Source organism: Harpegnathos saltator, unplaced genomic scaffold (genome assembly GCF_003227715.2).
Source record: "Harpegnathos saltator strain DR-91 unplaced genomic scaffold, Hsal_v8.6 scaffold597, whole genome shotgun sequence".
NCBI lineage: Eukaryota > Metazoa > Arthropoda > Insecta > Hymenoptera > Formicidae > Harpegnathos > Harpegnathos saltator.
In genome coordinates, this window is record NW_020230423.1 from 24,224 (window position 1) to 39,753 (window position 15,530).

General features: G+C 34.0%; 2 protein-coding genes across 12 annotated transcripts; one reads left to right on the top strand and one right to left on the bottom strand.

Annotated features, from left to right (window-relative positions):
- Positions 1-5,119: 5,119 nt before the first annotated feature.
- Positions 5,120-8,918, bottom strand: LOC105181341 (transcription factor IIIA). 3 transcript variants are annotated; one of them, XM_011138045.3, is made up of 6 exons: positions 8,707-8,918; positions 8,437-8,595; positions 7,860-7,960; positions 6,726-7,715; positions 6,474-6,602; positions 5,120-6,328 (listed from the first exon to the last, which is right to left on the bottom strand). In XM_011138045.3, exons 2-6 carry the CDS (start codon positions 8,536-8,538, stop codon positions 6,064-6,066), a joined length of 1,587 nt encoding a protein of 528 aa, XP_011136347.1. In that variant the 5' UTR covers positions 8,539-8,595; positions 8,707-8,918; the 3' UTR covers positions 5,120-6,063. The 3 variants fall into 3 exon arrangements, with proteins under 3 accessions (XP_011136347.1, XP_011136346.1, XP_019696104.1); XM_011138044.3 differs by having other exon boundaries at positions 8,437-8,603; XM_019840545.2 differs by having other exon boundaries at positions 8,437-8,918.
- A 297-nt stretch (positions 8,919-9,215) lies between these two features.
- On the top strand, positions 9,216-11,163 carry LOC105181342 (putative nuclease HARBI1). Of its 9 annotated transcripts, none has more exons than XR_003113765.1 (6): positions 9,216-9,410; positions 9,496-9,660; positions 10,038-10,133; positions 10,226-10,483; positions 10,565-10,780; positions 10,855-11,163. XR_003113765.1 is itself a non-coding variant. In XM_025304201.1 (4 exons), the coding sequence occupies exons 1-3, from the start codon at positions 9,953-9,955 to the stop codon at positions 10,774-10,776; spliced, it is 414 nt and encodes a 137-aa protein (XP_025159986.1). In that variant the 5' UTR covers positions 9,828-9,952; the 3' UTR covers positions 10,777-10,780; positions 10,855-11,163. The 9 variants fall into 9 exon arrangements, 1 of the variants encoding a protein (XP_025159986.1); XR_003113760.1 differs by having other exon boundaries at positions 9,217-9,410; positions 10,038-10,145; XR_003113762.1 differs by having other exon boundaries at positions 9,217-9,410; positions 9,604-9,660; positions 10,038-10,145.
- Positions 11,164-15,530: the final 4,367 nt, after the last annotated feature.

Below are 15,530 nucleotides of genomic sequence, written 5' to 3' on the forward strand. Positions count from 1 at the left end.
GCGGCAATATTCCTGTGATATTGCAATGAGATTTATCATCGCGCAATATTGTTGTAATATTGTCACTATGTTGCCATACGATAGTCACATTGTAACATTGCAGTAACATTCCAGTGATATTGTAATCTGATATATCACTCTGTAATATTGTGATAATATTGCTGGAATATTATATAATAATCTTGTGATTTTGTAATATTGCTACGATATTATAATATTGCTTCAATATTGCTGCAATATTGCAGTGCTGTGTGGGAATATACTGAAGTATTTTTGTCATTTGATATCCACAAGATATCTGTAGAAATTAGCAAACAGCAGTATTACGTAGGATATCATGATTGCAAGTTATTAGTTAGACTCACATACTATAGTATAGATATTATGTTAAACAGCAATCGCAGTAGTATTGTAACTATTAATAAGTCAAAATTATAACACATATATATATTTATTTATAAAAGTATGTTACAGCAATTAATATTAAATAAAAATTTGCTTCTTTAGTTAATATACTAAATGGTGCACATACTTAATAGTATTCGTAACAAAATATAAACATATGTATATAAAACATAAATAAAGTGTTTTATCTACTTTGGTAGTAAAAGATAAACGAAAAACATCAAAGAACTATCAAAAATTATGAACACATATATGTAAAAGGAACACATATAAATGAAAAATATTATATTAGTACTATTAATAAAACTATTAATAAAATTACTATATTAAATGATAATATCATTGTTAATCATGAGCCACCGTTTCTCCAATTTTTTGCCTTGAAATCCATACAGACGCTTGTACAAGCCATTTCGATACATACTCCGTATAGTCGTGTCTGTCATTGCGCTGTGGGATATACGAACAGCTTCTGAAATATATATCATTACCATATTATTATTTTTATAAAATTTTAAATAATAATTAAATAGCAACTTGAATCTAAATAATACCGTTATTTGCAATATTGATCAAAATCATATTGCTTTATGGAGTAGAATTACATTTTTTTCTTTAAAATTCGTTCATTTTGTGTAAAAGCGAATCGAAATAGCTTATAGTCTAATCAATTTTCAAAGTGAAATCTGGGAAACCAAATAAATACCCAAGAGATATATAGTCTTATCTGTATGCATTGCTTACAACACCTGTTGCAGGGTGTAGTCTGCCTGGACTCGGGGCCTCGACAAGCAGTTACGCGGCTCCGGGGTCCCGAAGCCAGTCCCTTCGCAGCGCCACCCGGGGAGGTTTTAGCCAGTAGGAGTCCGGCATAACCTTGGCCCTTCCCCGAGGGTCAGGGTATCCATGATGGATTTCCTCCTCGTCAAAAAAAAAAAAAAAGGGTGTAGTCTACGTATATACTTATATAGGTCGACAAAATACAATTTCTGAGTACGGTGGTTCCAATGAGGCCTTTCAGAAAGATTATAAGGCTCCGTCAGTTTCTCAACACACACATTTGTGTCATCTGCAACTTGACTAAATAAAATATAAAGGGACGAATTGTAATATTTTACAGAGTGAATTGCGTTATAAAACGCTATTTACATTGCCATTATATGTCGATAAACGTTCTTTCTCGTTTGAGATGAAAATATAACTGCGATTTAGATCAGTTTGATCGAAAGACGTTACAATAACGTCTTTGTTACAATAACCAAATGTATTTACATATCTCTTTTCTCCAGCTACGTAACAGACACTGTAAGGAGATTCCAACTTCCAGCTAGAGAGCCTCAAAGGGATAAAGTGGCAAACTGATCACGTGACCAGGTCTCTCCTGATTCGATGGAGGCACAAGGTCTTCTTCACCAATTAGAATATTGATATAGCATGACGACAAGCTGGTTTTACAATAAGTCATAGAGTTAAGACCGACTTTAACCCTAACTAGTCTAACATTTGGTGATTTAAGCCGTAAGCTTTAAAAATTGAACAATCGCAGTCAAGTTTTTTTGTAACATTTATCAACGAATAGAGGTTAAAAGAGGAGGTAAAAAGAGGAGGTTAAAGCGTTTAGCGTCGCATAGGACATTCGTTCACGGATATTCAATTGTTACTGCAAATTAATATCTTTGCAATATAGCTGCAATATTGCAGAAATAATATTGCACAATATTATTTTTGCAATTTTGCTGTAATATTGCACTGTAATATGCAATTTTGCAATGTTACAACAATGTTGCTGCAGCTTCTGTGCTGTATGGGAATCTTATTTATAATTCTATCGAATAATTATTTTGCTCATCATATCTTGACTGTTATACATACTGAAAGAAAACTGATAAAGATCTTAATTCATAACTATTATATAACACATGTGTTATATAACAGTTATATTGTTAAGTAGGAAATTACAACTAACATGCACGTTACATGTAATATTAGGCCTGTTCGTTTTGTCTGCATTGCTGAACTGGTGTATTAAGTTAAAGTGAGACAAACGTAGGTTTTCTCACTTCAACTTGTTGCAGTTCAGCAGTGCAGACAAAACGATGCAAACAAACAGGCCTATTGTGTTTGCTGGGATGATTCCTCCTGATGATATACAGGGTTTTTCAATAAGGGCGGGTCGATGTTGCAATGGAATAAAACAAGCTGTGTGTGAGGTATTAACGAAATTCTTTTTTTATTTGAAAGGCCCATGTATGCCATGTTATATATGAAATATAATATCGTTCAAATGTCCGTCGCGGCTTCTCACGGTGGCACGGATCCGAGTAGTCCAATTTTCAATGATTCTGCCGCATAGATCCGGCTTAATTTGAGCGATGGCCTGGGTTATGTTGACTTTAAGGGCATCAGTCGATTGCGGTTTATTGGCATAGACCTGCGACTTCAGAAAACCCCACAAAAAAAGGTCTAGCGGGGTCAAATCGCACGATCTTGGTGACCAATTCACATCACCTCTGCGAGAGATAACCATACCCTCAAATCGTTCATGCAGAATGTCCATCGTTGCGCCCGTGTGTGGCACGTAGCGCCGTCCTGCTGGAACCACATGTCGTCCACGTCCATATCGTTCAATTTGGGCCAAAAGAAATTGGTCATCGTTCTGTAACGCTCGCCATTGACGGTGATGGCCTCACCAACGTCGTTTTCGAAAAAGTACGGACCAATGACGCCGCAGGCTCAAAATCCGCACCAAACAGTAACTTTTTGTGGATGCATTGCTACCTGGTGAACCTCGTGTGGGTTGGCGTCGTGCCATATACGGCAATTATGCTTGTTAACATAGCCATTCATCCAAAAATGCGCCTCGTCGCTAAAGATGATTTTTCGGCCAAAATTGGGGTCCTCTTCCAAATGCTCCGAAGCCCAGTCAGCGAACAAACGGCGTTGTCTATGGTCATTAACTTTGAGCTCCTGGGCCAGTTGGATCTTGTACGGGTGCAAGCCCAAGTCCCGACGCAAAATTCGCCAAGTTGAAGTCTGCGAAAGGCCGAGTTCTTGTGCACGGTGAGGAATTTACTGCCTCGGGTTCTCCTGCACACTTTCACTTACAGCGGCGATGTTCTCGGCCAATCTGGCGTTCCTTTGACGTACGGGTGTTGGCTGATCGTTTACCGAACCGGTCTCGAATTTGGCCACCAAACGTTGGAGAGTCGACTTTGAAGGGCCACCGCGTCTGCCGTAAAATGGGCGCAACGGGCGCAACGTTTGCACTAACGAACACTCATTTTGATAATAAAGTTTTATCATTTGGACGTGCTGCTCAATCGTGTAACTTGTCATGGTGATTTGGCATCAGTGACTGAATAATAAATAACAGGTTAGACAGACGCCGCCAAAACAACATGGCCGCCACAGGCTGTCAACTTTGACTCGCACCAATTGAAAAACCCTATATATATATAATTTTTACTATATTCTGTGTAGTAGCTCAGATATGAACCAAACTATCATAGACACACCTCGTTACCGAGCGACATCGACGTAGTTGACGACTGATGTCTATTTTCTCAGGGGGCACGTCGAATTCATAAAAATTTCTGAACTTTCGCTGATGGCCGCTCTCAGGTTTCTCTCTGATATTAGTAAAAATTACTTACTACGTAAAATAAATTGTTATATGATTTGTTAATGAATGGAATTATACATCTTCTGAGTGAATATTATGTTGAAGATGAATGAAATAAAAGATTAATACATATAATAGATATAATAGATATAATAGATATAATCGTAACGTATCATTGTTTCGCACCTATTCGCATACAGCACATAGGGCATTTCTTCATTCAATATTATACTTTATATATTCTATCCTCTTCACCTCTCTCTCTCTCTCTCTCTCTCTCTCTCTCTCTCTCTCTCTCTCTCTCTCTCTCTCTCTCTCTCCCTCTCTCCCTCTCCTCTCCTCTCCCTCTCCTCTCCCTCTCCTCTCTCTCCCCTCTCTCTCTCTCTCTCTCTCTCTCTCTCTCTCTCTCTCTCTCTCTCTCTCTCTCTCTCTCTCTCTCTCTCTCTCTCTCTCTCTCTCTCTCTCTCTCTCTCTGTCTCCCTCTCTCTCCCCCTCTCTCCCCCTCTCTCTCCCCCTCCCCTCTCTCTCTTTCTCCCTCCCTCCCTCCCCCTCTCTCTTTCTCCCTCCCCTTCCCCTCTCTCTCCCCTCCCTCCTCCCTCCCTCTCTCTCTCTGTGTGTCTCTCTATCCTCGATAACCTTTTTTCGATAAACTGATCGGATTCTGGGATTATAATTAATTTGCGCAGGTGCGAGAAGATAGAGACAATGCATGTGCACTTCCTACTTTGTCTCACTTTCATTATTCGTAATTGTCACTTTCTCCTATAGAAAATAGGAGCCCATGTGCTCCGTCTATTCATATTATGTATGATATATACATGCATGCATACACGCATATTCTAAATAGGAAATACAGAATATTTTCTAATCTTTCTAAAATTTTCCTCGTTACAGCTTGATACAAAAATTGTGGAATATTCGAGTGGCATGGGTTTTAATCCATCCAAGATCAATTAAGTTGTTTGAAAATTTTTAGGTCATTAAGATTTAGAGTTTTGTGACATTATTAATTGACTCCTGGTAGATTAAAACCCATGCTTCTTGAATATACTATTAATATATTTCGTTTCACTTGATTAATATTCATTTGTTTAATATTGCACTTTATTTTTAGACATACAGACATACAAATAAAAATGCTATACAATACTTATGTCACTAAGATATCTATCGTAACAACAATATTGGTATAAGGAATATAAGTTACATAAAAATTGACACAATACAAAACAGTAAAAATCAGTACAGAAAGTCAGGAGTCTTGTATTACAGGTGCAAATTGCTGCAGCGGGTTAGCCTCACTCATAATGACGACAAAAATCATAGATCTCTATACACATACTATAACAGGTCACTAACGTATATCTGCGAAATATAGGAAGCTATGCAAAATACAATATACAAAATGTTGCATTTCAATGAGATGAGAAGAAATTACTTTCAGTTTTACAAATTTCAATTTGTTGGCATTAATGATGAGAATCAAATCTAAATTTTCCTTCTTTCTCAAGCCATCATTTCTTCACTGTTTGAATCACTTTCTTTAACGTCCATAAGTTCCACAGGCGCGTTAGTAGTCTAATATAATATCTAAAAGTTCATGTAAGAAACTTATTCATGTAAAATGATATATATATTTTTAGACTGAACTCTAACCGATTTATTTGAATTGTTACTTTCATCCCACCGCAGCATACACCTAGCAGCCTAATGAAAATCCTCTCAAACACATTCACGATCACGATCAGAATCACGATCACCATCACGATCACAATTATTGATATCAGAGTATCCTACACAGTCCACGTCACTTATAGTTACTAGGAGAATCTACTGTCGTAGTTTAAACAACATTCGATTACGGACCAAAGTGTTTACACGCAAGCTTAAAGCGATTTATTCTTGATTAATTCTGGTTAAGATAATGATCTCTGTAAAATACTCTGAATTATTATGCCATTTTAGCCTATTTAGCATCGTAATTGGAGAAGACCTTTTTCCATTGATTAGATTCAATTCCGAAAAGAATTTCTTCTTTAGCTATTAGCAATATGAGCAGTCTGCTCGTCGCCGCTTTCGACGTAGTCATTCAAATTAATGTTATGCTTGGCTTTGAAGTCAGTCTTAAAATTTGCTTGCTGGGCAGTATCTTCCTGGAACATTTCAGTAAAGTGAAAGCTACCACCATTACCAGTCTTTCCGTTTGCGTTGCCAATGGAACTATTGGAGTGAACCTCGTTGAAATGTTTGTACAACATCAATGTTGTGTTGAACTCTACCTCGCATCCCGGCGCTTTGCATCTGAAATATCGGCTTATTACGATTAATTACACTACGAAATACTCGTACAAAGCACAATTTTAACTGCGAATTGCATCGCAAGAAAACGCTCACGATAAACAGGCGTGGGCCTATTATTCTACGTATTAATTTACTGACACTTTACCGAAACACTTCATTGTTCTTAGTAGTAGTTTGAACTACTGGTGACTTGGAATTGGCATGATTGTCCTGATAATGTTTCCATAAGCCAGTTACGCTATTCACCTGCGTACTACACCCAGGCACCTTACATCTGAAAAAAGTTAGATGTATTGCATTAATTTAATAGAAGTTATTAAAAGTAATAGTTTAGTAAAACTTTATTGAAAATTATAAAACATCTCTTTATGGTATGTATATCATTTAGCACACTCACATAAAGAAACTGACAGTGGACAACTTCCCTTGCTTCACCTTGGATATTTGCTTAGTAGCATTGGAACTAATTGTATTTGTGACTAATTTGTGACTGTCTTGATGATGACGATAATGCGATATGTATTTGTACTTTTTCCCGCAACCGTTTACGTCGCATTTATATGTTTCCTGTTTGTACCTAGACATGCGTTGTTTCTTCGGTGTATATTCCTCGTCGTCAGAACAATTGCTATTGGTCTCTAGCGTGTTGTCTTCGATCTTGGAAGAAGTATCGCGTTCGAGGCCACTCCTAAAAACCCGCTCCAAGTTTCCTAAATCTATTCTATGTTCCTGACTTCGTATATTCATATTGCATATCTCCGTCTTCATGTTCTTCGACGTGATGGTCACATCACCGCTTATATAGACCACACTGTTTTTATCTTGCGAACATTCCACTTGAAGAACCTCCTCACACTTAGGCGTGCCAGCATCATATTTCCGTAGGAAATTGTCCTTAATTATAAGTAAATCTTCATTCTTTGAGAACTTATTAATACCATTTATAGATTCGTTATTCGAGTATTCTTCGCTGTTCGTAACAGCCGTGATTTTATTTTGCTCATGACAGAATTCAGTCTTTGCTGGAGGTTTCCCATCATTCCTAATATGACAGCTATCATCGTTACTTCCATAATTTTCCTTCTGATTGAAGGTTTCACTCGGCAGTTTTTCGTAGCATCCTTCGTCAGTCTTTTGTGCGACTTCCTCGTCTGTCGCATTCTCAGAGCTTTCGAAACAAATTATCTCAGGCTCCATTGGCAGAGAAGACAACTGTCTATGACAGCTCTCAATATGTTCTTCGAGATTACTGCTGGTAGGATGCAAGGACCCGCAATTAGTATATGGACATGCATAGACAGTTGTTTCATTATTATGCCATTCTTGATAATGTCGCCACATACTACCCGGATCTGACAATTCTTCCCCACAGCCAGGCTCACGGCAACTAAGAAATATTTGCAAGAAAATATCTTAGAAATCTTATCTACAGGAAGAATATATTATATCTTCCAAAAATCTGGAAAATGTGCACGTTCTAAGATATATATTATTCGATATAATCATATAATAAATTTGATTTCAAGCTTACATGAATCGAATTTTTAAAGCCTCTAATGCTTCATGTGTCTTATATTCATCTTGATTGGTGAACACCTTACCACAACCTCGTTGTTTGCAAGTATATATATCCTATATATTTAAATTCAAATATTAAATCCATTTTTACAAGTACAAATAGACTATTAGCTATTATAAAAACATAGGAGTTTAATATCTTTAGTTTTAAAATCTAAATTCACTTAATATCTAATAAACAAGATAGGTTGGATCAAGTGGAAGAATGAATTTAGAGTACAAAAAATATGAGAAATATGAATATAAAACATACTAATTCAAATGCAACTAAATAAAACAATATAGAAAAACATATAGAAAAACATAAAAAAATATAGAAAAACAAGAAAATCAATCATCCTTTTGCAGATTACTAAAAGTGATTCAATATATTAAGAGTACAAAGATTTAGAGATGTTAACCGAATAATAATACTAAAATTCTAAGAAAATCTATCACAAAGTGTTTTCGCTTTTGTTCCAGTCTATTTTGCTATTTGTTTTGGATTAGGGGTCATCGACCCCACAACCAATGGCTTCCATGAATTTCACCTTTTTGGGCGCGATCTCCTCGATGGTGCGATTTCGCGTGACGAATCGGATAACACTGACTTCCGTGGGCCGGTCGGCACACGTCTCCGTACCTTGACCCATCACGCACTCCCACGAGTGACGTCGATGAGTGAACAGATTTGACGAAACTCACATAACCTGCATTACTTGTGAACGCCAAGTTTAACAAAAAATCTCTCCTTTGTTGAATGAAGAGTGCACGAAATGTCGCAGTTTCTCGCGTGGCCTAACGACCTCGTGATTACTTACCGATCGACTGCGTTCTCGTATGTACAGAAATTCGTCCAGATTTCCTCACATTATCGGTTTCTGTCAATAAAAACAATTACTTGTTGTCATGTCAGTGCGCCAGAAGCCAGAAGCCTCCGACAGCTGAGGCGCGCGCCGGCCGGTTGAGAGGGAGCATATCGAATTGAGAGCCACTGTCATGGCTGAATATAAAGCCAGCGGCACACGGTGCTTGTTTTCGTGCTGGATTGCTTGCTGGATGAAAATACTGCGTTCTAATTGGTGCATTTCCATCCATCTTCGGAAATGTACCAATCACAATGCAATATTTTCATCCAGCAAGCAATCCAGCACGAAAACAAGCACCGTGTGCCGCTGGCTTAAGCTCTAAAGTTTGTTCTTTTTAGCTGAACTATCTGCACCAGTTCACGAAATTTGCACTAAGGCCCAGTTCCACAACTTGCTTTAAACGGAGTTTAAAGCTAAACCAATGGTTAAAAGCAATAGTATATGCGCATATACTATTGCTTTTAACTATCGGTTTAGCTTTAAACTCCGTTTAAAGCAAGTTGTGGAACTGGGCCTAAAGCGTTCTTTTTATCTAAACCGTGCAAGAGAAAGCGTACTTTTTAGCAGTGCAGACTGCACCAGTTCAGTCAGTATAGTGAACAGCAGACAAATACAACACTGGTTCACATCAGTGCAGAAGTGGCACCAATAGGCCTGTTCGTTTTGTGTGCACTGCTGAACTGGTGCAACAAGTTGAAGTGAGAAAACCTACGTTTGTCTCACTTTAACTTAATGCACCAGTTCAGCAGTGCAGTAAAAACGAACCGGCCTAATGATAAAAGAACATTAAAGTGCAGTAAGCAATATGGCGCATTACGCATTATTATTTGATTCTTCACATTTCTTCAGATGAAGATTTTATGATAATACCACCGTTACAACCTATCGTGGATGAAAATGATAACGGTAATATGAAATTAAATATACAATAAATTTTATTATATTATTAATTTATATTATAAATTTCAAGAAAAAAACTAAAAATTAACTATAACTTATATTAAATTTGTAGATCAAAATATATTAATATTACATCCAATTCTTGGTATAATTCAATGAATTGCACATATTAAAATTGTTAATTATGTAGAAAATATTGTACATAATTACAATAATATGGATTTTATAATGCACTTCCGTTTATCATAATAAATAACATACAGTTTAATAGTTCAGAGTTTCAGAAATATTTACTTCCATGGAAAGTAAGTATTATAATAAAAATTTAGATTGTCTTTAAGTTTTGTTTGCATAAAAGTTTAAATAACTTATATGTGATATAGGTTGGAAAGAAAATATCCAGACAGAATATCCGAAACTAGGAAATAAGACATCTTACGACCAGACATCTTAAAGACATCTGACGTCTTATGTCCCAGGTTTGGACATTGGTGCTGTCTGCGTAATTTACTTTTTAACAAAATAATATATTCTATGTTATATGTATAACTTAAAGTGTATTTTCTTATAGATCTTGTAGGGCGCTCTAAAATTACAGCCGAAAAACATATATTGACTTATCTATGGTTTATAGGGCATGAAAGTGCATCATACAGAGATGTTGCCGACAGATTTGGGATAACACTTAGTGCCTTGTATAATATTATTATTAGAGTTACAGATTTTATAATGTCTATTATGCCTAATATTATAAAATATCCAACTACAGTTGAAAAAATGGAAACTGCAGCTTTTTACGAAAGAGAAAAAGGATTCCCTGGTATAATAGGTAACATATTTATATTCATATATCTTTTAACTATTTTTTTATTAAATGGTGATGCATTATTTATATTTGACATTGTTATAGGTGCTATTGATGGTTCTCATATCCGAATTGATCGACCATTACAAGATTCTGATTCATATATTAACCGAAAACATTATTTTTCATTACATATTCAGGGAGTTATAAATCATAAAATGAAATTCATGGATGTTTTCATAGAATATCCGGGCTCAGTGCATGACGCACAGGTATTTCGAAATTCACCAATTTGCAACGATTTGCCTGAACTTTGAGAAGGTAAGAAATATAATATCGCAAAGGTAATTAATAACAAAAATTGATACCATTATTTCTTACAAATCTTTTTACAGATAATTATTTTTTCTGAGTGATAGTGCATATCCCTGTCTGAAACAACTAATTGTATCATATAGGGATAATGGACACATGCACAAAGAAAACTTGCAATCGCAAATTAAGTTCTTCCCGAGTGATTATTGAAAACGCATTTGGCTGTCTAAAACAGCGTTTTCAACAGTTATATCACTTTAAGTTAAGAAACATAGTGCGAATGGTTCAGATCATACACGCCTGTTGCGTGCTACATAATATTGCAGATGTTAATGATTTACAATATTTAGAAGAACAAATAAATGATGAATATCCTGATATTAAAGTTGTAAACCGCAATGTGGAAGTGAATGATGCACCTAGAGAAATAGAGAATGGAATAGATCGTCGTGAGCAATTATGTCGTTTAATTTGTGCAGAATAATGTGACATAGGAAATCGAATAATAATAAACAATATTTCAAATATACAATTTACTTTATTATCCTTTCTTTTATTACAAATATCTTTATTAATCATCAAATATCATTTCTTCAAATATAATTTATTACAAATATCTTTATTAATAATATTTTATTTTATTTGAAAACAAAACATTTCTTTAAACTTCTATTAAATATTCATACTTATAACATTTTTTAAAAGATTAATATTGATAACATAGAAACTTCAAATACAAACTTCTTGAAATAAGACTTTCATAATAAACTCTCATTTAAAAATAACTTTTATATTTAACTATAAAATTTTAATTACTGTAAGACTTTAACTGATATTAAATAAACATTTCATTCTTTTGTATTGAGTAGTGTAGAAATTCTTTGAGCAGTCGATTTTTTTCCTCTTTTAATTTATTAGCTTTTTTAAGTTGTTCAACACATTCTTCTTGTGCAATTCTTATTTTTTGGTGTATTTTTTGGCATTTAACAATTCCTTTTGTATCTCATTCTTAATATTTTTATCTTCAACAATGTCCGTTGACAGTTTGATTATACTTTTTTGGCAACTTTCTAAAAATCGAGCTGTAGTGCCCATTTGTTTTCTCTCATTTTTTTTTAAATAATGTCTGTAACATATATTTCTGATTAATTATTAATCTATTAATCTGAAACTAGTTATACATCACTAAAAAATATTTTTGTTCAACTTACTTGCTTGGAACAATTACAATGTTTTGAGTCTCAATATTCTGTTTTGAGGTTGGTACATCTGTTGCCAGTGTACTTCGTATGTTTGGCTCATCTATAGATTCATTATCATTATTATCATCTATTGGTCTAAATCAGAGTTCGGCAAAATGTGCACGCGACGGCCGATTTTCGACTACCTCCGCCCACCGCTATTCCCTTTACCTCGCCACTTCGCGCGCTGCCTACAAGCCGCTCGAGCCTCAGGAGCATGTTTCCAATAGTTTTCCACGTCACCCATGAGGTACTATTGTTGACGCGTTTTTTTTTTTAAGTAGTAAAGGGAATAGCGGTGGGCGGAGATAGTCGAAAATCGGCCGTCGTGTGCACATTTTGCCGAGCTCTGGTCTAAATAAATAGATAATAAATAAGTAACTAAGACATGAACATGAAACTTTACCTATTTTTAACTTTCATTATTCTACATATTAATTAAAGATGTTAGGTACTAGTAAGATGTTATACGCCCCTATTAATTTAAATTTATATATTTTTTTAGATATATATAATAATATTAAAATAAGTAGGATTTAAGTATGATATACTACTTACAAAAAATTTCTCTATTGCCACGTCATTTCTTACAATGAGGCCTTTTCTACTAGACACAGCTACCCACACAGCACATGATATTATTCGTATATACTGTTTTCATACTAAATATACTATAGATATATCTAATATACTGAGAATATCCCTATAATATTTTTCATAGTATCCTACACAGCACCGCAATATTGCAGGAATATTACAGAAATGTTGCAGGAATATTACTAAAATATTGCATAAATGTGACAACAATATTGTAGAAATATTTAATGTCCTAGGCATAAGTCTCGCAGAAATATTGCGGGAATATTGTTATGATGTTGTAGGAATATTGTCACAATATCAGAGGACTATTGCCACAATGTTGTTGAAATATCGCCACAATCTTGCAAGAGTACCTATGAAATATAGCCACAATACTGTAGAAAAATTGCAAAATATTGCCGAAATATTACTGCAATCGTGCAGGAATGTTGCTACAATATTTCTTAAATGTTGCTACAATATTGCAGGAATATTACTGAAATATTGCATAAATATCACAGCAATATTGCAAAAATACTTAATGTCCTAGGCATAAATCTTACAAAAATATCTCAAGCGTGGTCTACAATGGCAGTAAGTAGTAAGAAGTAAGCGTAAGCGGTAAGAAATAAACCAATCACAGTCGATTATGACAAAAATAATCAACTGTGGTTGGTCCATTTCTTACTGTTCACGCTTTCTTCTCATTGCTTACGGCCATTGTAGACCACGCTTTAGAAACACTGCGTTAAATAAAAAAATGTTTCAGACAAAAGTTGTTTGACTTGAAGGGGGACATAAGACAGCGATAGCATTTTGTTAATAGATGGTGCCACTTTCAAGATATTCACTGACCATCAATTTTTATAAATGAAAATCCCAACTTTTTATTATATCTTCTTTTTCTACCAATTAATTTGAACAACTTTTGTCTGAAACATTTTTTATTTGCTTAATATTTTTTGAGATATTTAAGGAAAACTTGGTAACTTTTCCAACATTTATTTTACGATATCTCGCTAACTATTCGTCGACAAAAAAAATAGTATTAGACTTTTTTACTTTATTTAATATCAAGAATATATTAATAGTGCCCTAACTTTTGTTAATTTAATAACTTTGAAATTTCCAAAGGTCGATAAGTTAACAAAAGTTAGGGCACTATTATAATAATATATTCTTGATAGTAAGTAAAGTAAAAAAGTCTAATACTATTTTTTCTTTCGACGAATAGTTAGCGAGATATCGTAAGTTAAATGTTGAAAAAGTTACCAAGTTTTCCTTAAATATCTCAAAAAATATTAACCAAATAAAAAAATGTTTCAGACAAAAATTGTTCAAATTAATTGATAGAAAAAGAAAATATAATAAAAAATTCGGATTTCCATTTATTAAAATTGATTGTCAGTGAATATCTCAAAAGTGGCGCCATTTATAAACAAAATGCTATCGCTTTCTTATCCTCCTTCAAGCCAAACAACTTTTGTCTCGAACATTTTTTTATTTAACGCAGTGTTTCTGAGATATTTGTGATGTGACATTAAAATGGGACACCCTGTATATAAATTGTTTCACACTGCCATATTGCGGCGATAATCAGAAATATTACGTGGCGATCTGTCATGCTGGAATATAGCGGCAATATTCCTGTGATATTGCAATGAGATTTATCATCGCGCAATAACGTTGTAATATTGCCACTATGTTGCCATACGATAGTCACATTGTAACATTGCAGTAATATTACAGTGATATTGTAATATTCCAGTGATATTGTCTGATATATCGCTCATCTGTTAAGTCAAAACACAAATATTTTCGGTAATCATAGCTTCAGAATCATAAATTTTATAAGATTTGTAAGATGCTATAAACCATAATTGCTAAAAAGTTTTTATTAAAATCAGTATCTTATCATTACCATGTTTATAATAAAAATACAGATGTAATATTAACGTATATATATACGTCTTATATATATATATATATATATATAAGACAATTTTCAATAATAGAAATATAAATATAATGATAGCATAAAGAATAATGTTTATAGAAGTTCCCAATAAGAACTTTTCGCAAATTGAAAAAATTGTATATCTTATTCAGTAAAGGATTCTGAAACTGAGTACAACAACCATCAATAGCGTGACTATAAACTTTGAGCTAACAGATATTAAAGAAATCGCTAATAATTCTTTTCGGGAATAATTTTTTTAAGAGTTTTCGAGTAAGCTTTTTACGATTTGACCATTTAGATCTAAACAAAACGGCGTATTTTCTTCAGTCTGTCTTTTATGAAAATCATTGATTTCTTAAAAAAAATTGTTATTTTATACCGGAAACTACAAAGATCGCGTTATTAACATTTGTACCTTAAAAATATGTGGGTAGTTTTTTTTCTAAATTTTTTTTCAATATGGCGGACTCAACATTGCAGCCGAAATCACGAATTTCATCTTATATCGATTTTTCTAACGTTTTTTCACTTTATAATACTGATTTATTCAATCTGTCTGATATATCACTCTGCAACATTGTTATAATATTCCTGCGATATTGTATCCAGCAAACACGGATATATAACTGTAATATTATCTTAATAAAATGAAATGTAACATGCAATATAACACAGATGTAGTAGGTTATATTAACGTTACTAGTAATTTCCTACTCATAGAAATTACAGTTATGTAACGTTAATGTTACATGTATATAACACGTAGGTAACATGTTACATAACCTTCAAAAAGTAACCGAATACTTATATAACTGTTATAAAACTTATAAAATTGTTATATAATCTTAATATTTCTTGTTATTGAATAGTTACATATGAGGAAAGACGGATTGGACAGTCATCTTTTCTAAAAATTAATCTAAAACATAAAAAAATGAAAATTGAACAAAGCATGAATTGTAATAGATATAAATTT

What these genes read in the sequence shown, in the direction of transcription:
- LOC105181342 (XM_025304201.1), top strand. An exon ending in AGGATTCCCTGGTATAATAG is followed by an intron (nt 10,484 to 10,564) that starts GTAACATATTTA and finishes ACATTGTTATAG; the next exon opens with GTGCTATTGATGGTTCTCAT.
- LOC105181341 (XM_011138045.3), bottom strand. Translation starts at nt 8,538, where the DNA reads ATGGGTCAAGGTACGGAGACGTGTGCCGACCGGCCCACGGAAGTCAGT. An exon ending in GCTTTAAAAATTCGATTCAT is followed by an intron (nt 7,716 to 7,859) that starts GTAAGCTTGAAA and finishes AATATTTCTTAG; the next exon opens with TTGCCGTGAGCCTGGCTGTG. An exon ending in TCCACTGTCAGTTTCTTTAT is followed by an intron (nt 6,603 to 6,725) that starts GTGAGTGTGCTA and finishes AACTTTTTTCAG; the next exon opens with ATGTAAGGTGCCTGGGTGTA.